This window comes from Acomys minous (genome assembly GCF_964271855.1).
Source record: "Acomys minous genome assembly, chromosome: 14".
Taxonomy (NCBI): domain Eukaryota; kingdom Metazoa; phylum Chordata; class Mammalia; order Rodentia; family Muridae; genus Acomys; species Acomys minous.
In genome coordinates, this window is record NC_140496.1 from 34,455,794 (window position 1) to 34,478,458 (window position 22,665).

At 42.5% G+C, this 22,665-nt stretch overlaps 3 protein-coding genes across 3 annotated transcripts in view; 2 read left to right on the plus strand and 1 right to left on the minus strand.

Annotated features, from left to right (window-relative positions):
* The window catches only part of LOC311583838 (uncharacterized protein), a 49,203-nt gene extending 46,105 nt beyond the window's left edge, over positions 1–3,098 (plus strand). Inside the window, exon 4 of the mRNA XM_084757756.1 lies at positions 1,315–3,098. Coding sequence (XP_084613882.1) covers positions 1,315–2,527 — 1,213 coding nt within the window. The 3' untranslated portion in view covers positions 2,528–3,098. The remainder of the gene's footprint in view (positions 1–1,314) is intronic.
* The window catches only part of LOC311583834 (uncharacterized protein), a 249,954-nt gene that overhangs the window by 182,847 nt on the left and 44,442 nt on the right, over positions 1–22,665 (plus strand). The window lies entirely within an intron of this gene.
* On the minus strand, positions 14,814–15,554 carry LOC311583856 (large ribosomal subunit protein eL8-like). Its single transcript, XM_084757774.1, has one exon. The coding sequence runs from the start codon at positions 15,540–15,542 to the stop codon at positions 14,838–14,840; it is 705 nt and encodes a 234-aa protein (XP_084613900.1). The 5' UTR covers positions 15,543–15,554; the 3' UTR covers positions 14,814–14,837.

Here is a 22,665-nt window from a genome sequence, read left to right on the forward strand (position 1 = left end):
GAGGTGATTAAGTCACGCATGGTTGTCTGATTCAGTGAAGGGAGTATCGTAATTTTGACCTAATTTCCAAAGATATATCATATATTTTGTGTTACTATGTTTTAGGATACAATTGGCGAGACCACACTATTGAAGAACAGTGTCAAAGATCTAGGAGCTATGAAAGGTAAATCTCATGTGCAAGCTGATATGAATATGCCTCCCAAGGAAATTTAACATGTCCTGCGTATTTTAAAGGAAAGCACTGCTTTATGTGTATTGGGGATGAATACATTCTCACAAAACCATGTCACTCAACGTCTTTTTTTTTTTTTTTTCGTGTTTCAAGACATGGTTTCTCTGTGTAACTTTGGCTGTCCTAGACTCACTTTGTAGACCAAGCAAACTAGCCTGGAACTCACAGCACTCTGCCTGCCTCTGCCTCCCAAGTGCTGGGATTAAAGGTGTATGCCACCACACCTGGCTCCCTTAGTGTCATTGCATGTTATATGTGTAGCATGTATCTCAATGTGCTCAGAAAGTACACCTATGGGATAAATGATAAGTATATGTTCAAAACTTCTAATAAGCACATAGTCTAGAGTAAAGCAGTTTAGTGAGGGGACAGTTTGTGAGAGTCAAGAAGGTTGTTGTGGAGAAACCTTAATCCTTACACCACATGTCTATGAGGAACAAACATCAAAGTGTGTGACTGCAATGTGGAGCCCTTTCTCTTGTTATTCTTCTTTTAATAGCTATATCTTATGTCACAATGGATACAGGCCTTGTGAGCAAACAGTATCAAAAGAAGCACCGTACCTCTGTGTCCCAGAACAAACAGAAGCTATGTAGTAGTCCCCACTTTTGAGTAGACATTCTGAATGTGATACAAATTTTCAGTTCACTGGTTTTCCAACTTCATTGGAACCATCCAGAGACTCACGATACAGCAAATCCCTATGAGTACTAAGAATGTGGAGGTTCTTTTTGTTCTGGTTCACCTTGTTAATGTATGACTCACACCTTAGGGAATTTTATGAATGGAATCAATGTGGGAAAGCTCTGAGTTCTTCTTGTTTTCTTTAAGTACATGAAAACCTATAGAAAAAGGATGCTACAAACATGAACCATGTAATAAATGCTCTGGCCATCACAGTTATCTTCAAAGTCTCAAAACAACCCCCAAAACAGGGGAGCACCATAAATGTAAACAAAGTGATAAGGTCTGATTTTTTTTATCATTAGACCAAAGTGTAAAATTAATTCATACAGATAAAACGAATCATAAGTGTAATGAAAGTGACACATTTTCACATGTGCCAATTATCTTTGCAGGAACGAGGGAAATCAAATGGGAGAAAAACCCTTCGAATATCCTGTATTTGATAAAGCCTTTGAATATCACAGTCATCCTCAAAGACTTGAAAGAGTTGATCCTGGAGAGAAACTGTATGAATGTACCCAGTGTGATAAATCCTTTACATGTCAAAATAGTCTCCAAAAGCATAAAAGAACACACACTGGAGAGAAACCCTATGAATGTAAGCAATGTGGTAAAGCCTTTACACAGCACTATAGTCTTCACATACATAAAAGAACACACACTGCAGAGAAACCCTATGAATGTAAGCAATGTGGTAAAGCCTTTGTACAGTACACTTATCTTCAAACTCATGAAAGAACACACCACGGAGAGAAACCCTATGAATGTAAGCAATGTGGTAAAGCCTTTGCACAGCACAATAAACTTCAAAGTCATGAAAGAACACATAGTGGAGAGAAACCCTACGAATGTAAGCAATGTGGTAAAGCCTTTGCCCAACATATTAATCTTAAAAATCATGAAAGAACACATACTGGAGAGAAACCCTATGAATGTAAGCAATGTGCTAAAGCCTTTGCACATCAGAGTAGTCTTCAAAAACATAAAAGAACACACAGTGGAGAAAAACCCTATGAATGTAAGCAGTGTGATAAAGCCTTTAGACATCACATGAGTCTTCAAACTCATGAAAGAATGCATACTGGAGAGAAACCCTATGAATGTAAGGAATGTGGTAAAGCCTTTGCCCACCACAGTCATCTTAAAACTCATGAAAGAACACATACTGGGGAGAAACCATATGAATGTAAGCAATGTGGTAAAGCCTTTGCACAGCACATTAATCTTCAAATTCATCAAAGAACACATAGTGGAGAGAAACCCTATGAATGTAAGCAATGTGGTAAAGCCTTTGCATGTCTCAGTAATCTCCAAAAACATAAAAGAACACACAGTGAAGAAAAACCCTATGAATGTAAGCAGTGTGGTAAAGCCTTTGCACAGCACAGCAGTCTTCAAAGTCATGAAAGAACACATAGTGGAGAGAAACCCTATGAATGTAAGCAATGTGGTAAAGCCTTTGCACATCACTATAGTCTTTACATACATAAAAGAACACATACTGGAGAGAAACCCTATGAATGTAACCAATGTGGTAAAGCCTTTGCCCAACACAGTCATCTTAAATACCATGAAAGAACACATACTGCAGAGAAACCCTATTAATGTAAGCAATGTGCTAAAGCCTTTGCACAGCAGAGTTATCTTCAAAATCATGAAAGAACACACTGGAAGAAAACCATATGAATGTAAACAATGTGGTAAAGCCTTTGCACAGCACCGTGATCTTCAAAGGCATAAAAAAACATGTACTAGAGAGAAACACTATGAATGTATGCAATGTGGTAAAGCTTTTGCACAATACAGTAATTTCCAAATACATAAAGGAATACACAGTGGAGCGAAGCCGTATTAATATAAGCAGTGTTGTAAATGCTTTGCATATCTCATAGTCTCCACGTACATAAAAGAGCACACACTGGAGAGAAACTCCATGAATGTAAGCAATGTGCTAAAGCCTTTTATGTCACAGTGATTTTCAAAGGCATGAGAGAACACACACTGGAAGCAAATCCTGTGAACGTATCCAATATCGTAATGACATTGCACATCATAATAGTTTCCAATTACATTTTGAAAACTGATGTGGCCAATTCAGAAAAGTGTGAATAAGGTCACTGCATTTAAGAAGCATATTAAAATACTTGATTGTGTGGGTATGACTTTCATTGTATATAGGTCTCATAATTCATAAACAAATACCCTGAGTCTCAAAATAAAAATATTTGTTATATATTTGAAATTGTGCATGGTAATGATTGTGTTTGAACTATTATAAACAGTACTGTGTTAAAAAGACCATGCTGACTTTGTATATTTAGTACTATGAATGGATTGGTTGATATTTGGTGTTGTAGAGCTCACATGTTTACACTCAGGGCTTTATTTCCTCTGGCAGAATTACTTTATTAAAGTGACCCTTTATTTTCTAAAGTAACATGTTGGTGCATTTTCTCTGTTGCTTCTAGCCAAGAGCTTGCAGTCGGCAGTCAGCAAGATCACATGGTGTGAATGTTGTTGCCATCCTTCTGTAAATAGTGAGTTCATCATTAGCTCTGGAACTGCTTCTGTCTGTCTCTTTTATTTTATTTTATTTTATTTTTGGTTTTGGTTTTTCGAGACAGGGTTTCTCTGTGTAGCATTGGCCATCCTGGACTCAGTTTGTAGACCAGGCTGGCCTGGAACTCACAGTGATCCGCCTGCGTCTGCCTCCCAAGTGCTGGGATTAAAGGCGTGCACCACCACGCCCGGCGCTTTTTTTTTTTTAAAGATTTTATTTATTTATTATTATGTATACAATGCTCTGTCTGCATGTACACCTGCAGGCCAGAAGAGGGCATCAGATTACATTATAGATGGTTGTGAGCCACCATGTGGTTGCTGGGAATTGAACTCAGAACCTTTGGAAGAGCAGGCGGTGCTCTTAACCACTGAGCCATTTCTCCAGCCCTGATTCTGTCTGTCTTAATGCAGGCAATAAGATCATACACCTCTTTCTCCAGTAGTGATGAATTTGATATTTTTGCATTAACTATATTTAAAATTACATCTTTTCATCATATTTCTATATTCATTTAGATTCAATCTTGCATTCAGCTCCCAATTGCTTTGCCATTAGCTTTCATGTACATTTATATGTTTAATTTAGTTTCAAATGCAGGTTCTGTGTAGTAAAAAAAAAATAGTCTCCAAATACATAAAATAACTCATACCAGAGAGAAACCCAATGAAAATATCCAATGTGGTAGAAAGTTTGCATATCACTCATTTTCAAAGGCATAAAAGAATACATACTGGAGAAAACGCCTATCAATGCGCCTATGACCCTTTGCATGCCATAGTAGTCTCTCAATACATAAAAGAACACATACTGGAGAGAAACCCTATGAATGTAACCAATGTGGTAAAGCCTTTGCATGTCGCAGACATCTTCAAAACCATGAAGGAATTCATACAGGAGAGAAACATCATGAGTGCAATGAATATGATGAAGCTTTTGTACATTCCATCATGAATGAATTCATAAGGAAGAACAACCTAATGAGAGTATTTACATGGTGATGCCACTGTACATTTCTATAGTGCTCATCATCATGGAGGAAGTTGTACTGGAGAGAAGTTCTGTGAATGGAAAGAATGAGGTAAGGCCTTTGTGTTATGGGGTCTACTGAGATCCAACACAACTCACACCCCCAAGTCAATGAAACACAGAAGAGTGTATAGTAATCAAGGCACTACTGATTGATCAGGGCCACTGAACATACATGGGAGCTGACTACAACACACAGACCTCCGCTCCTGAGCTAGAACGTTAGAGACCTTTTAAACTTGAAAACCATAATCATCTGAGGCAAGTTACAGCTACATTTCGCCACCCATCAGGATTTAGGGATAGGGCCTTTCCTTATGCAGGTGATGTATGTCAACGGAAACCAGATGTAGGGTTTACACTCTAACCAATCATACCCATTTGTTTTATTTTGATTTGTTTGTGTTTGTGTGTGTGTGTGTGTGTGTGTGTGTGTGTGTGTCTGTGTGTGTGTGTGTGTGTGATTAACAAGAGGCATTATGTTTTGAGGAATAAAAGATGAGTAAAAGCTGTGGTTAGGAGGAGTCATTACTCCTCCCTCCAGTGGAGTCTGTATTACAAATACTACACAGGCCTGATGCCAGGACCTCTCAAAAGGGGAGCGTGTCCTGGACTGGCGCTTATGTTTCTGCCAGGAGAAAACCTGAAGTTCTTTTTCCTCATTGTGCTGGAATCTATTCTTTCTTTTCTTTTTTTTATTTTTAAATTTACGTGCATTTGTGTGAGGGTGTTAGATCTTGGATTTACAGACAGTTGTGAGCTGCCATGTGGGTGATGGGAATTGAACTGGGGACCTTTGGAAAGGCAGATGGTTCTCTTAACCACTGAGCCAACTCTCCAGCCCCCAATCTATTCTTTCATATTACCTCTACTTCACTCCCAAATCTGGACATTTTACCAGGAGCGTTCCTTTGAGATGACCCGACCCTGACTCGGGATTGCAACCAGGTCCTGCCCACGTCCAGAGTAGTTCTGCTTCACCTCCTCTTATTGAAAGAGGCGTAAGTAGAAATTAATCATTAGTTAATAAGTTATATTATGGCTTACAAAGAAAGAGTGGATTTCAAAAATTCCAAATCATGATCCTCAGATGTGAGGTGATGGAACTAAAGAAAAGGAAAAAAACTGTCGTGGCACACCATTCTAGACTCAGGTTTCGTTAGGGGTAGAACGTTGACCCTGGACAAAGGGAACACATACATATTGATCCCAGGCCAATAACGTACAAGTGACGATGTCTTTGCTGTGTGTTCTGTACCTTGTATTGTTTCATTCTAAGTTGTAGTTCAAAAGATGACAACACAACAACTTTGCATTCTGCACCTGAACTGTGTGTGCCTGATTGCTCACTGACTTCCTTGAATCTGTTCTGTGGGAAAATGTAACCACAAGCCCCCCTGCTTTTGAGGTGTATGTTTAACAACAGAGACTACTTAGCTGCATAATACACTCAATTTTGTGTTGCTCTGTTTGTCACTTGCTTATCTCTGTTCACCAATGCTTCAAGACCTCCCAATCCCAAGGACCTCTCCTCAACAGAGCCGCTTTGTACCGCATTGAGGTACAAAGATGACTAATGAAATCTGGTCAGCTATGGTGAAGTCCACAGCTCTCCTAGGACCTGGGAACTTGAGTTTCATTTCAACCTGTGATTAAATGGAAGCTGTATTGATGGGTTTTGTGTTGCAATTTGTCACAAGCTAGAGTCATCAGGCATGAAGAACCTCAGGTGAGCAAATGCCTCCATGAGATCCAGCTGTAAGGCATGTTCTCTGTTAGTGATCCATGGGGGAAGGTCTATAGTTGGTGTTGCCCCCTTTGGGCTGGTGGTCCTAGCTTCTCAAAGAAGGCTGATTGATCAAGCCAAGGAAGGCAAGCAACTAAGCAGCTTCCCTCCATGTCCTCTGCATCAGCTCCTGCCTCCAGTTTCCAGCCCTGCTTGACTTCCATGCCTGCTTGCCCCAGTGATAGAATACAATCTGGAAGTGTACCCTGAATAAACTTCTTACAACTTGCCTTTTGGTCATGTTTCTTTGCAGCAATAGTAACATTAGGGAAGACAGAGGCTGACAACAAAAAAACAATACTTAAGACAGGCTTTCCCCTCCTTGTTGCCAACATTTGTAAACCACTGTCATCTTCGAATAAATAAAAGAACATACATTGGAGAGAAACCCTATAAACATAATCAATGTGGCAAAGCCTTCTCACAGTACCCTTACCTACTAATGCAGAAGGAACATGTAGTGGAGCTGTGTGCATAGGAATAAGCGATGTAGTAAAGTCTTTGCATGTAGCAGTAGTCTTGGCAATATTGAGAAGAAGTCGTGCTGCAGAGAAAACCCATAATTGTAGTCGGTGTGATAATATTTTGCACATCATGGTTTCTGTACACAATATTAAAATCTTCAGTGTGCTCACACCTTTAATCCCAGCACTTGGGAGGCAGAAGCAGGTAGGTCATTGTGAGTTTGAGGCCACTCTGGTCTACAAAATGAGTCTCTGATAGCCAAGGCTACACAGAGAAAACCTGTCTCGAAACACCAAAAGCAAAAACAAACACAAAACCTTTAGTGTGTAATCAGTGTGTTAAAACCTTTGCATATCACAGTGTTTTTGAGGACCTGAAAAGATTCCTACTGTCAGGAGTCTATCACTAGAAAGTATTTGGTAAGATCTACAGCGTACAGACTTCCATTGAGTTACATGGAATATTTATTTTGGAGAAAAGAATGGGACATGCATCAACAACCTATTCTAACAGCATGGTGCCCCTCTCTGTTATCTTTGGACTACAAACTCCTATGGACAGCGCCCGGTGAATTTAACAATAAGGTAACTCACTTAGCTTTCACACTTCCCTTCAATTACCTAAAATAACGCATCCAGGTGTAAAACTTTATGTTGTGTGTTAGTGACTTTTCTGTTGCTGTCACCAAACATAATGTCTAAGGTAACTTATAAGTTGCCTTGTAAGGTTAATTTATAAGTTTAATTTGGCTTATGGTTAGTGGGATATGGGATTATTATGAAAGCAGCAATGCAACAAGTGTGATATATTGGGGGTCCAAGCAGGAAGCTCAGAGCTCACACCTTGCACCTGCAGCATGAAGCAGAGAGTGGGAACTGAGAAAGTTGTGTATGCCAAGTGCTGTATTTCCTCCAGCAGGGCAGCATTTCCTAAGTCTTCCCAAATGATACCACCAACTGAGAAGGATTGATTTCTCTGACTTCAAGCCTACATGCTTGCTCTCTGTTACATGAACCAATTTATGATAGAGGAAAACTCTGTAGGTAAGCAAGCCTTTAGGTGCCTCAACACCTGAGTTACAGAAACGAATGAGAAAAACATTCATGGGTAAAAATATTTGCTTAACTACTTCTTTTAATTTAATTATGTCAGTGTGCATGTGAGTGTGTGTGTGTGTTACAGAGAGAGGGAGAGAGACAGAGAAGGAGAAGGGGAGAAAGGGGGAGAGAGAGAGAGAGAGAGAGAGAGAGAGAGAGAGAGAGAGAGAGAGAGAGAGACTGAGCATGTGTGTACCTGTTTGCTGGTTTCCAAGAGGATTAATCCTTTTAATCTTGTAGCAGGAGTTACAGGAAGTTATCAAGAACCTCACCTTGGTCCTGGGAATGAACTTCCTCAGCCATGTCCCTAGCTCTGAAGTATTTTAACACCTTTGATGTCAGGCAGTAGGAAAGAACTCATATATGAGAAAACCCTATTTGTATGAATGCTTTGAGAAAGACTTTAGATATCACGTGGCAAATCCATTTACAGACTTTATTAGGACATCCTTACATGCTTCCTGTGCCTTCTCTTCATCTTCTGTTTGCACTGCACTGTCCCGTGGTGACAGATATTTTCCTGCTGCAGTGTATTGAACGGGATCCCATCATCTAAGTGGTCCATTGTTCATTTATGTATAAGTCAGGTTGTGATCATACTTTTCCTGTAGTGGTGTCTGTGAAAAGGTGGTGGGTAGTTGTGCTGGTTTTAGTTTTCATATTTTCACAATTCCCTTGAGATGTTGTTTGTTATCCAGCCTGGTTTGCATGTCAGTTATTAGTCAAGGCTCCATTGGACCTCTTGATTCTCATGGGTCAGCCTCCTTACTACAAGGCCAGGAGTAGGAGATGTACCACCAATGTGTCCTGTTTTGTCAACACATTTAACAATATTAACGTTAAAATGATTATTAGAAGAGAATATAAGAAACATTAAGTAGAGCCGGGCGTGGTGGCGCACGCCTTTAATCCCAGCACCCGGGAGGCAGAGGCAAGCGGATCACTGTGAGTTCGAGCCCAGCTTGCTCTACAAAGCACGTCCAGGACAGCCAAGGCTACACAGAAAGACCCTGTCTCGAAAAACCAAAACAAACAAAAAAAGGAACATTAAGTACCTCGTGTGTACTCAAGGCAGCATTTTCGTCTATCTGGTAGAGAGCAAACAAAGTGAGCAAACAACAACTTTTATAAGAACTAAAAATTAGCATTATGATACAATCAGTTTTCTTTTAACTAGGTGTCTTTTTTCCTTAAGATGGACGCCATAGCTCAATCATGTTCATAGCTGCCTTATTTGGAATGCCAACCTGGATGTCACTCTGTGGAAGAATGGATAAAGAAACTTGGCACATTTACACTATGGAATACTACTCAGCTATTAAAAACAAGGAAATCCTGAAATTTGTGGGCAAATGGATGGAACTAGAAATGATCATACTGAGTGAGTTAACCCAGATCCATAGAGACACACATGGTATATCCTCACTTAAAATTGGACACTACCTTCTGTTTCTCTCATAGACATTATGTCAATGTGTACTGTGTAAAGATTCAAATGTTTATTTCTCTGCTTCCCTCCCCCAAAGCTAGGTGCAATCTTTGTTCTGAGAATATACTGTCTTCAGGGTGTCTAAACTTTGTTCCCCAATTGTCCTCTCCTAATACCATTAAAACAGCTTAACAGCCAATCACTAAGCCAAGCAGGGAATAGGAATGGACTTCCTGGCAGCTCGGGAAGGAGAAGGAAGAGAGAGGACTTAGAGGATTCATCCACAGCAGAGGTCCAGCAGCCTCCATGAGAAATGAGCAGCTGGAGCAGAGACATCCATACAGTGCAAGTGTCTGGGGATTCACACTGGGAGGAAGCCAGATTAGCAAAGAGTGTCAGGAGAAGATTAACACTGCTCAGTTCTTATGCAGTCAAGCTTACTAGACAAATATAGTAGGCCAGACTCAATTATTTGCATGCTAGCCAGTTGAATAGAGAAAGCACAACAAAAACAGACATTTTATTTTTTATTATTTTTTATTTTTTTGCACACATTTCTATTTTATTATGGCAAAAGTGCAAGTGACACCTTCTCCCCAACTGCAATCAGTAAAACTTACCTCAGAAATACCTCAGTCCATAACAGGTCTGTTTCAGAATTTTAAAAGGGGGAGGGGAAAGCCTTTACGTGAGTTTTTAGACTCTATTTTCAAAGAGTGGGGGGAAATCCGAGAAACAAACCCACTATTGCCCACATAGTGCAGTTGCCATCCTTCCCTCTAGAGATCATGGCCAAGGCTCCTGAGTCCAGTTACGCGTGCGGATTTGCTCAGCTGTGTAGCTGGTGTCCATCCTTGCCTTCTAAGCATCCAGCTGTACATCCTGCTCCTCAACAGAAAAATGTTGCTTTGAGTTCCCGCAAATGCCTCTACCTCTTCCTTGGCTTCCTCCACGAGTTCCTCTTCTTCTGCCTCTGTGACGAAAACCCCCGATCCACGGTTTCCTGCCATGATACTTCTATCAATGCTTTCGTGCAGGACTTCTCTGTGTATCACGTTATGATGTGACAAGCTGAATGTCATAGGATGGCCATCCGGAGGGACACCGTTATACTGCTCATAGCCTTCAGGGCGTTGGGCTTCCGTTCATCTGCTGTCCCTAAACTTCATCCAGAGTGATCTTAGTGCACAGCTGCTCTCTTCAACGTTCCAAATTCAGCAAAGAGTTCCTGAATACCAGCGTCTGGCACTCCGACGTTTGACACCAGCAGCTTCTCACCCATCTCCATGCCGGCTCCACCCCAGAAGCCTCTGTGGAACAGGTCCTGCTGCTACTTGTCAGGGAGCTGTTTAGGTCTGCTCTATGGTGCAGGCTGGTTTCTGCTAAGGTCTACAGCGCCAAAAAAAGAGCGATGGCAGGCAGGTTTCAAGGGCCCACAACGTCGGTTCACCCGCACGGTTGAATGCAGTGTTCCACTGTGGCTGCCCTGTGACCCCTGCCCCTCCTCAGCTGCTGCCTAGCTGGCTCAGGTTCACATTAATGATGTCCATTTCGTCGGCCATCCCGCGAACACACACATTTGTAAAACAGTCACTAACATCTCTCTCTGTCTCTGCCTCTCTGTCACTCTGTCTCTACCTCCCTGTGCCTCTGTCTCTGTCTGTCTCTCTCTGTGTGTGTGTGTGTGTGTGTGTGTGTGTGTGTGAGTGTGTCTTTCAGTCTCTTTGTTTTTGTCTCATGATAAAAGCTCCCAGCTGCTATTCCAGCCATATGTGTGCCTGTTTCCATGCTCACCTTCAGGATGGTCATGGCCTCATCTTCTGACAGTGTACACAGTCCCCCAGTTAAATGCTTTCATCAACCTCAGGATGACAGGGACCTGTTCGGCTTGGCCACAAAAGGCAGACATTTTCCAGGACGACCCAAGAGCAGAGGCCAGGGTTAGGCTCATGAGTGCTGTCTCCTCCCACCACAGGGCCCCTACCTGGCCTAGGTAGTCTAGGGCAGAAAGAGCCATTCTCTCCCTGCCAGAGTCCCAGCACAAACAGCACTGATTGGTTGGAGGGCAGGAGCATGGTTTCTAGGGAATGTATCATTGTGGCCGCTAGGGGGCAGCAGGAGCCAAATGGCAGCCTAGAAAAAGAGCCCAGGTGCCTGGAGACCTGGGAAGCAGAGGATGCTGAGTAGCCTCCTTAGACAGTAATTCCACTGTGCTGAAGCAGATGCTTCTGAGCATTAACACCCCCGCTGCCCTTCGAAACCGCTGAGCGAATTCGAAAGGTAACTGCCATCCATCCCTTTGAACGACAGCCCAAGGCTGCATCCCTTCCATTTAGCAGTCAGGACTGGAGGCAACTGTGGCCTGCACGGCAGGAGCCCGGCATTGGCTGGAGTCTGAACAGAGGCCAAAGGGAGATTCCTTTAGCTTTCCAAGGAGGACTGGCAGAAAGAAATTGTCCATTGAAAGCAAGTCCGAAGCAGCTGGAGAAGGGTCACACTGAGCACATTCAAAAATGAGAAGAAGATCGTAGCCAAGAAGCAAAGCCAAGTCGAAGGTAAGGATGGGAGCAGCTGCTTGGTCCTTTTGTGTGTCGGCTTGTCACTGTGCTCCAGGAGCGCAGTGTGTGGCTAGTAATATTTGAAATGTAAATGTCTATCAAAGGTTGTTAATTTTAACGATGGATACTCATAACCAGAGCGGCATATGTATATGTGCACATATATATTTGTAATTTTCAAAATATGAGGTTAAACAATGCAAAGGCTGTAGGATAGTGGTAAAGTGTTTGTCTAGAAGGGACAGGAATGTAGTTTCCATCTCTAGCACTGGGAGTAATCAGTATATATTCCAATGACTTTCAGTATTTACTTAATTTTATCATATCAATAACTAATTAATACCAGCAGCCATTATTTCATTAGTACACCAAATATTCTCTGATATGTAGTATTGCAGGACATGGAAGCACCACAGGGAACTTCCACTTTTCCTAGAAATTTGAGCTGTGTTTCTCATTTGAAAATACTACTGTGAAGGAGAGATAAACCTGTGTTTTAGGATCCCAAGTGCAGGATTGGAAGGGTCTTGTGAGAGAACAGGTGAGGTTAATCCACTAGAAGACCAACCACCTCATGCGGGAACTTAATTGTTGCCAGTTGAAAAGATCCTGTGTTGCTGGGCGTGGTGGCCCACGCCTTTAATCCCAGCACTCGGGAGGCAGAGGCAGGTGGATCGCTGTGAGTTCGAGGCGAGCCTGGTCTACAAAGTGAGTCCAGGACAGCCCAGGCTAACACAGAGAGACCCTGTCTCGGAAAAAAAAAAAAAAAGATCCTGTGACCAGACTCTGGGAGGAGATATATAAATGAGCCCAGAACTGAGGCGGGGCTTTTTGGAGACTTGGGATAGTTTTGGCTGTTCATCGTTGCAGTTCAAGACGCTCCTAGAGAGAACTGCTTGAGGGAAGGGTTTGGGGCTCCAGCTCCTGCTGAGGTTCCAGGTTCTGATTACTCTAGGATTCAGCAGAAGAAATCTTCCAGATTGTGCCAGGAGAATTGTTCCTCGGAACTGATATCCTTACAGTTTTGTTATTGGGTCCATGAATCCTCATTTCCTATTGTTTTGGTTAGTCGGGTTATAAGTGACATATGCTTGGTCACTAAGTTGTTAATAAAATGTATTGGTTAAGAAAATTGAGCATACACTACTGTCTGATAAACTGAATTTATTTTGATTTGTTCAAGTGCGCCCATTATTTTTATTTAACTTGTGGTTGTTGAGGTAGGGTCTTACTATGTGGCCCTGGCTGGCCTGGTATTTCCTATATAGACCAGTAGTATCAAGACCCCATATCATGACTTCTCACAACCAGGTACGAAAACTAGGAAGGTAGAGTTGGGCAGATGGCTCAGAGGTTAAGGAGCAGTGTCTGCTTTTCCAAACGTCCTGAGTTCAGTTCCCAGCAATAACATACTGACTAACAACCATCTATAATGAGATGTGGTGCCCTCTTCTGGCCTGCAGGAGTACATGCAGGCAGAACACTGTGTTCATAATAAATAAATAAATAAATATTTTAAGAAAGAAAGAAAGAAAGGCTTGCTCTTTGGTATCCTATTTTGCCATTTTGTTAGTCTATTGATATTTTGCTGGGATTCAGAAAATGATACCCAGAGCCCCACATTATGGCCAGTTTGGTTTCTATTCATCTTTCTTTCCAAAAGTACAGAGAAAGAAAGGCCTTTTGACTGAGACATGATGACCCTTCCCAGGTGTAATAGTGATGGAATCCCATGACCCAGGCAAGAGTGACTTACCAGAAAGAGACTGATAGGCTGTCCTCTGAGACCCCCATCAGATGGTCATCTGGTCTTCTGGGGATATCACAAGACACTTTGTCTACATTTAGAAGAAAATATTTGTTCACCTCTGTATTCCTTTTTCCATGTGTCTCATAGCTTGTGGTTACTTTCCAATATCCCAATTTATAACTCTTTCTTGTTACTGTAAATGGTTTTGTTTATCCTACCCTTTGGGGGGGTTAGACAGAATTTCTCTGTGTAACAACTATGGCTATCCAGGAACTAGCTCTGTAGACCAGGCTGGCCTTGAACTCACAGAGATACACCTGCCTCTGCCTCCCAAGTGGTGAGATTAAAGGCACGTGCCACCACTGCAGGCTTATCCACTATTTCTTGAAGGCGCAAACTCTTCGTATACTTTCCATGCTGGGATTTTTTTTCTCCTGACACATTAATAAATTCTGTTACAAGCACTGGGTTTTATGCAGTCTTGGCAAGAATTACATATAGCCCCAATAACCAAAATAAAAATTTCAAAATATTGTACTTTTAATGCTGAGTGCACAGATTTTTTCTGTGAAGAAGATTCCAATATTATTTTTAAAAACATTTGAAAAATAAAGAATGGACCCATTTTATAACAGCATCACTTTAAAAAACTAACCTGACCTCTTTCTGACAGAGGGCTAATATCCCCTAATATCCAAATTATATATAAAGAATATAAGAAATTAAAAACTACCAAGTCAAACAATACAATTAAAACTGGGGTACAGAACTAAACAGAGAGTTCCCAACAAAGGAATATTGAATGGCCAAAAAACAGTTAAAGAAATGCTCAATGTCCCTAGTCATCAGGGAAATGCAAATCAAGCAACTTTGAGATTCCATCTTACAATGGCTAAAATCAAAAACTCAAGTGACATCACATGCTGGCAAGGATGTGAAGAAAGGGCAACACACCTCCTATGTTGGTGGGATTACAAACTTGTATAACTACTTTGATAATCAATCTTATCTTTTCTCAGAAAATTGGGAATAGTGCTACCTCCAGACCCATCTATACGACTCCTGGGCATATGCCCAAATGATTCTCCAACCACACAACAAGGACATTTGCTCAGTTATGTTGATAGCAGTTTTATTTGTAATATCCAGAATCTGGAAACAACCTAGATGTCCCTCAACTGAAGAATGGATAAAGAAACTGTGGTATATTTACACACTGGAATATTATTCACCTATCAACCTCAAGGAAATCTTGAAATATCTGTCGTTATAATTGACCTGATAGCTTCTACCAGCTTAGCCAGAGCACCCTTGTCTTCTGAGTTAACTTGTGTGAAGGCAACAGTGGTGCAAGTCTTCCTGTGGACCAGCCGCCCCAGCCTGGCCTTTCCCTTGATGATGCAGTAGGGGACCCCCATCTTTTGACATAGGGCAGGCAGGAAGACCACCAGCTCAATGGGGTCTACATCATGGGCAATCACCACCAGCTGAGCCTTCTTGTTCTCCACCAAGGTAGTGTCTGTATTGACCCCTGCTCGAAGGACAGGTGGTCTCTTAGTCGGGACGTCCCCTTTCCCAGCGGTTTTCTTCTCCGCTCGCGCCAGCAGCCTTATGTTCTTCTCCTGCTTTGTGTCTGGCCTGTACTTGTGCGCGAGCTTAAGCAGCTGGGCAGCTGTCTGCCGGTCCAGGGCCTGGGTGAACTGGTTAATGGCGGGAGGTACCTTGAGCCGCTTGTAGAGGATGGCCCTCTGCCGCTGCAGTCTGATGTAGCGGGGCCATTTGATGAAGCGAGTGAGATCTCTTTTGGGCTGGATGTCCTGCCCGATGCCGAAGTTCTTGGGCCGCTTTTCAAACAGAGGGTTGACCACCTTCTTGGCCTCCTGTTTCTTCACCACGGCGGGGGCCGGGGCCACCTTCTTCCCCTTGGCTTTCTTTCCCTTGGGCATCTTGCTCGGCTGGAGGAGAGAGCACATCTGTGTTTTTGTGTCTCTTCAAAAGACAGTTTCCATACTATCCTACTAGGATGAGGGAAAATGCCTTCCTGTTGTCACTGCATGATTACCTGAGAATCTGGCGCATTTGATAATTTCAAATCAAATAGGGGACACATGACAGGGCTCAGCCTGGTGAGCTGGTCACTGGAAAATCCAAAACCTCAGTGAAATCCCTGAGCCCCACAGGACAAAAGGACAGAATCAAGTCACCCAAGATGTCCTCTGACCTCCAAGAGTGTTCTGGGAAAGCAAGCAGTTGTCCCACCCCCATGATATGAATAAACGCATGGACTGCAATAAGCTTTATAAGGTGAACTGAAGAAAGCCACTTCTTATAGCCTTTTATGTATGCAGTTCTGAGGAGCTGTGCTTCTCCCCCATGCAATTCAGGATAAGTCCACTAGAGGGAGGCAGAGGTACCACAGTGACTAGCCTGTATATCAGCTCTTTTCTGCCTTGCTCTCTGGCCCAGAGGAGCATCTCAGAGCCCAGAACTACAGGAGGAGCACAAATGCCTCTACACAGGTCCTTTAACCAGTGAGGCGTCATCTCACACTCTTCAAGCTGAGCACCCTGGGAGTAAATGCCGGATTCACCACTGACAAGTGATTGTCTATCAATATGCTTGTTTCTGAGGATTTAGTACTTGTAAAGGAGGTCGTGGTGGCATCCTCCTTGTTAGCTTTCCTTTCCTCATAGGGGAGCTGGGTAAAACTGTGTTTGCTGCTTACTGAAAAGTGCATCTGTGACATCAACATGTGATTACCACATGAACAACAACGCGATGCAGGAGACCTTTGTCAAAGTCACATCCAAGTCTGAGCACTTCTGTAGCCTTAAGTAACATTTAAATTATGTAAGTGAGGGGCTGGAGAGATGGCTCAGTGGTTAAGAGCACTGTCTGCTCTTCCAGAGGTCCTGAGTTCAATTCCCAGCAACCACATGGTGGCTCACAGCCATCTATAATGTAATTTGATACCCTCTTCTGCAGATAAAGCACTCATATGCAATAAATAAAATAAATAAATCTTTAAAAAAATAAATTATGTAAGTGAGAACAATCTGTACCTCCTTCACAAGGACTCATTGAGTAGATCCCTATGTGAACAGCACTTCAAGTTGATTCAGTTTAATAATCATATTTAATAGGCAAATGCTATAAGACTCCAGTGATGCTTTCCCATGAGGCATTGTGCTGAGCAATCAGGCCTGTCTCTCCCACACTGTTCCACACCATCCTGTGTAAGGAAAAGAACAAACAAACTACCAACAACATACATGCATTCTGGGGGACCCATAGGGAAACACATGTTGAAATTAAAGAAGGTGCCATTATGTAATTCTCAAATAGTCAAAATTGAAGTACAACATTTATTGACAGAAATTTGTGTTGATATGTGTTGCTGTGGACTATGTAGCTGCAGATCCACTCCCATGAGCAATTCCACACAGGCAAGGATAGAAATGAGCTATGCTCCCTACAATCTACAATGTTGCTCCCTTCAAGAGGGTCCTTGGGTGAATACCAGCCAGTTATCAACTTACTCTCTTGTTAGAAACACTTCCACGTGCACAGAAGGACACAATAAAGGGAACTAGAGCTGGTTCCCTTGAAATAGCAAAACCTGCAATAATACAGCCGCACTGAGGAGACCGAGAACAGGGTGATACTACCATTAGTAAGGAATGAAGGAAGCTGCCCAGCCCCTAGTCCACAGCAACAGGAACATATCCCCTCCTGTCATTCTGAGAATAGGCAAAGAACAGAAGCACGTCCTACAGAGCAGAAACAAGGAACTAAGTCTATGTAAGGAAAATTTCCTGGTACTTCCAGAGCAGCAGTTTTTTTAACTGCTGAAAGGATGACAGTTTTAAACAACACAAATCTGTCATCTCAACTTTAGACATCAGCAGTCCACAGTGGGAGACTCTGGGTAAAGGCAGGTTCTGAATGTGGCTGGGAGTCCATAGGAGAACCTACAGCATCCTGTTTGCAGGTGTTAAAAGCCCCTGGAATTCCCCATGTAAAGTCAATACCCCACTGTCCACACAAGACAACATTCTCTCAGTGTAGAGTAAGATATTCTCTACTCTTCTTTTTAAAACCGGTGTCCCAAAATAAGCAAACAAACACAAAATGACAAACAAACAAACAAAGAAAGAAAAAGCAACAACAACTCAAGATTGAAAGAGTTGTTTATGGGCTAGAGAGATGGCTCAGTGGTTAAGAACACGGACTGTTCTTCCATAGGTCATAAGTTCATTCCCCAGGAACCACATGGAGGCTCACAACCATCAATAATGTGATCTGATGCCTTCTTCTGTACATGAAGGCAGAGCACTGTATACATAATAATAAAAAAATCTTTAAATTCAAAAATACAGGTGTTTGCCTGGAAGCTATAGCACAAGCCAAAGTATTCAGGAAGATGAGCCTTGCACATTTCTTCTTGTTAGATCTTAGTTACCAAGCATGTTGTCTTCTGATTCTCGCTGGTATTATTAGTGCAGTAATGCCCAACTTCTGTGTTCTTGTGGGAATGTGTGTAAAGTGCTCACCGTAGATACTAATACTAAAATGAGTAATGTTAAGCCATGATCAGTCAACATATTATAGTGACTGTTGATTGGGCACTGTATTAGTTGGTGTTGTCAACTTGCTGGGACCTAGGATTCAGGACACAAGCCTAGGGAAAGCGTGCCTGTGAGAGATCTCCTAAATTAAGTTCATTGGAATGGGGAAACCCACCATAGCCATGTGTGTGGCTGTATCCCATAGGCTGGGGTCCTGGACTGAACAAAGGCAAACAAAAGCTGAAGAGGTGTGTTCACCTTCTGAACCTCTGGACCCTGGACCAAATACATCAGGCTCCGAATGTCTTGCGTTCCCCGGGATGGACTTCCTCTCCAACTGGAAGTCAGAATAAACCCTATGACTCTCACATTGCCTTTGTCAGGATATCTTATGATAACAGCCAGATAAGTGTGTAACACAGATAGCATGATGAGATGAAAGATAGGTAAGATCCTGTCTCTGATTTTTAAATATTTTCTATTAAAATTGATTAAAGCTGGGAGTGGTGTTGCAGGCAGGAGGATTCCCATGAGGGCAGCTGGGTATACAACAAGACTCTCAACAATAAGTACAAGAGCCAAGCTGACTAGCCTAGATTATAATAATGATAGTGTGCACTGGTGTGTGCAGAAGCTGGTGAGCTGCTGTTGCTGTGGTTGCAGGCAGATGCTGACTGTGGTACCCAGAGTGGTCTCAACACCTGGGAGGAAGCAGCCATCCTTTCCTAGCCTGTAGATGCTTCAAGTATAGGACTGACATGGTTTGAATAACAGCGGTTCCCATGGGTGCCCCCTCTCTCCTCTCCTCTCCTCTCCTCTCCTCTCCTCTCCTCTCCTCTCCTCTCCTCTCCTCTCCTCTTCTCTCCTCTCCTCTCCTCTCCTCTCCTCTCCTCTCCTCTCCTCTCCTCTTCTCTGCTCTCTCTCTTATTCTCTCTCTCTCTCTCTCTCTCTCTCTCTCTCTCTCTCTCTCTCTCTCACACACACACACACACACACACACACTCCTTGGTGAGGAGAAGGAAGAGAGAGGACTATGAGGATTCATCCACAGCAGAGGTCCAGCAGCCTCCATGAGAAATGAGCAGCTGGAGCAGAGACATCCATACAGTGCAAGTGTCTGGGGATTCACACTGGGAGGAAGCCAGATTAGCATAGAGTGTCAGGAGAAGATTAACACTGCTCAGTTCTTGTGCAGTCAAGCTTACTAGACAAATATAGTAGGCCAGACTCAGTTATTTGGGTGCTAGCCAGCTTAAGAGAGAAAACACAACAAACACACTTTTAAAACAGTCACTAACATCCCTCTCTCTCTCTCCCTCCTCTCTCTTCTCTCTCTCTCTCTCTCTCTCTCTCTCTCTCTCTCTCTCTCTCTCTCTCTCTGTTTGTGTGTGTCTTTGTTGTTGTCTCTTGATGTAAGCTCCCAGCTCTTGTCCCAGCCATGTGTGTGCCTCTTGCCATGCTGGCCTTCATGATGGCCATGGCCTCATCCTCTGACAGTGCACACAAGCCCCCCCCCCCCGTTAAATACTTTTTTTTTATAAGTTGCTTTAGCTCTTGTGTCTCTTCATAGCAATACAACAGTAACAAAGACAAAGCCTAAACCAGAGGCCCAAAACAATACAGTGTTAAGTTTTCCTCCTATGTTATGAGTGACAGTTAAATCTGAACTTCAACCACTGAATAAGAGCCTCATCGTAGTACACATGAATGGCACAAAGAGCTGTGTCACCAGATTTTAGAGGGTTTTTCAATGTAGCCCCCTTACAGACCACAGAGGAGCAAGGCACAGGTGGCCCATGCTCAGGATGATCTCTGGATGAGCAGAGGCCAACCTGTTCGGGTTGGCCACAAAGGGCATACATTTTCCAAAACCACCAAAGACCAAGAATCAGGGTTAGACTCTCCTCCCACCACAGGGTCACACCTGGCCTAGGCAGGCCTGGCCACTAACAGCCATTCTCTCTTTGCCAGAAAGTCCTAGCACAAATAGCCCAGATTGGATGGAGGGCAGGAGCATGGCTCCTGGGTCATGTTTCCTTGTGGCCGCTAGGGGGCAGCAGGAGCCAAATGGCTGCCTAGAAAGAGCCCAGGTGCCTGGAGACCTGGGAAACAGGATGCAAAGTAGACTCCTTAGACATTAACTCCACTGTGCTGAAGCAGGTGCTTCTGGGCATTGACACAACCCCTGCGCGAATTCGCAAGGTAACTGCCGTCCATCCCTTTGAACGACAGCCCAGGGCTGCATCCCTTCCATTCAGCAGGCAGGATGGGAGGCAGCTGTGTCAGGCTTGGCAAGATCCCAGCACTGGCTGGTGTCTGCGCAGAGGCCCAAGAGGAGATTGCCTTGCCTCTCCAAGGAGGACTGGCAGAAAGAAATTGTCCTTTGAAAGCAAGTACGGAGCAACTGGAGAAGGGTCACACAGAGCAGATTCAAATGAGAAGGAGATCGTACCCAAGAAGCAAAGCCAAGTCGAAGGTAAGGATGGGAGCAGCTGCTTGGTCCTTTTGTGTGTCGGCTTGTCACTGTGCTCTAGGAGTGCAGTGTGTAGCTAGTAATATTTGAAATGTAAAGGTCTATCAAAGGTTTTAATTATGGATATTCATAACCAGAGCTAACATTTTTGGATGCTCAGAACGTGAGTCTGCATATGTACATATGCATATATGTATATATTTTTGTAATTTTCCAATTATGAAATTTTAAAAATGGTAAAGCTGTTAGGTTAGTGGTAAAGTGTTTGTCTAGAAGGGACAAAAATGTAGTTTCCATCTCTAGCACTGGAGATCATCAATATATATTCCTGTGACTTTCCATATTTACTTAATTTCATGATATCAATACCATTAATATCAGCAGCCATTACTTTATTAGTATACCAAACATGCTCTGATATGTAGTATTGCAGAGCATGAAAACACCACAGGGTTCTCCTCTTTTCCTAGAAGTGTGAGCTGTTTGTACTTTTGCTTCTCTGAGTAGCCTTCCCATAGCAACGCTCCACGTGTCTGATACACTTATGGAATTCATGCTCGTGCCAGGGGAGCGTGAGAATTCAACACAATTATGCAAAAGAAACATATATTGACCAACACATTAGTTAAGGTGCTGTCTATATTTTTCCATAAAAGAAAAAAGTTGGACATAGTGGTACATACATGAAATTACAGAATTGAGGAGACAGAGGCAGACAGATTTCTGAGTTTGAAGCCAGCCTGCACTACATTGCAAGTTGCAGTTCAACCAGGGCTACATACAATGAATATACATGTAGACATACAAACATACATAAACATACACACATACATACATACATACATTTGTATGTACATATGTATATACATATAAAATAAAAAACATAAATTGTACTACTAATAATATTAAACTTGTGGCCTAAAATATAGATGCTTCCATTATCATGATTGTTGATTGTTAATTATCATTGTTATTTTGAGACAGTCTCAGTGTAGCTCAGGATAGCCTAGATCTCACTTAGTAGCTCAGGCTGCTCTTGGAGTCACAACAGTCTCCCACCTTAGGCCCCTGAATGGCTGAGATTAGAACTGTGCTCTCACCATTCCTCAGGAGAAGTCTCTTCCTTGCTCATGTAAATGTGGAGGTGTGTTGTCCCCCTGCTAGGATCCCTTAGCTTCAGTCATTTATTCTGGCTCCTCCCACTTTGCAGTACTACCAGAGTCTAGAGCTGTGACATGGCTTCCTGTCTGAAACCGAGTCTTGAATTTGTTTGTATTCTGGCTTATGCAAGGGAAAAGCAGGTACAAGCTGTTGAAATCCAAGCACTCAGAGGACATAGATGTTCCACTGATGTAACTGGTAGGACAGTGAGAAGTCCCATGGTCACAGCTTGCTGCAAAGGACACTGGGAAATATAGTCCCACTCATTGCTAGCCATCCCTGTAACTAAGATACCCCAGAGACCTGCAAGGAGCTAGGTAACTTAAGTGCTGCCTTCACTTGCAATGAAAACATTTTTTTGGAGAGGCAGTCTTCTAGTGAAATGCTATTTTCATGTTAATTTGTTTGCCGTTGATTGCAACTGAGAGAAAACTTTGCACATGAACATGGGATACCCTATTTTTGAGACCATAAGACACACCCAGTTTTTAGAGCAGTAAAACACAAGAAAAATAGTAAAAACAGCCATTGGACCATAAAGCACATCCTTATTTCCCCTCTCTTTTGGTTGGATAAAAGTGAATACTATGGTCTAAAAAATATGGTATTGGTTTTCATAACTAAAGTACTTACTCATGTTTTTGCCTCTTTTTTTTTTTTTTTTTTTTGGTTTTTTGAGACAGGGTTTCTCTGATGTTTTTGCCTCTTAATGATTTGTGAGTTTCCATTTTTCATATGTTGTTCATGTTAATATGTTGTCTGTTACTCCAGAGACATAATTGTGTCTATAGTTTCTGTTCTGGCATTTGAAAATACTATTGAATGGTAAACTGAATTTATTTGGGCTTTTTCAAGTGTACACATTAT

What these genes read in the sequence shown, in the direction of transcription:
- LOC311583856 (XM_084757774.1), bottom strand. Translation starts at nt 15,542, where the DNA reads ATGCCCAAGGGAAAGAAAGCCAAGGGGAAGAAGGTGGCCCCGGCCCCC.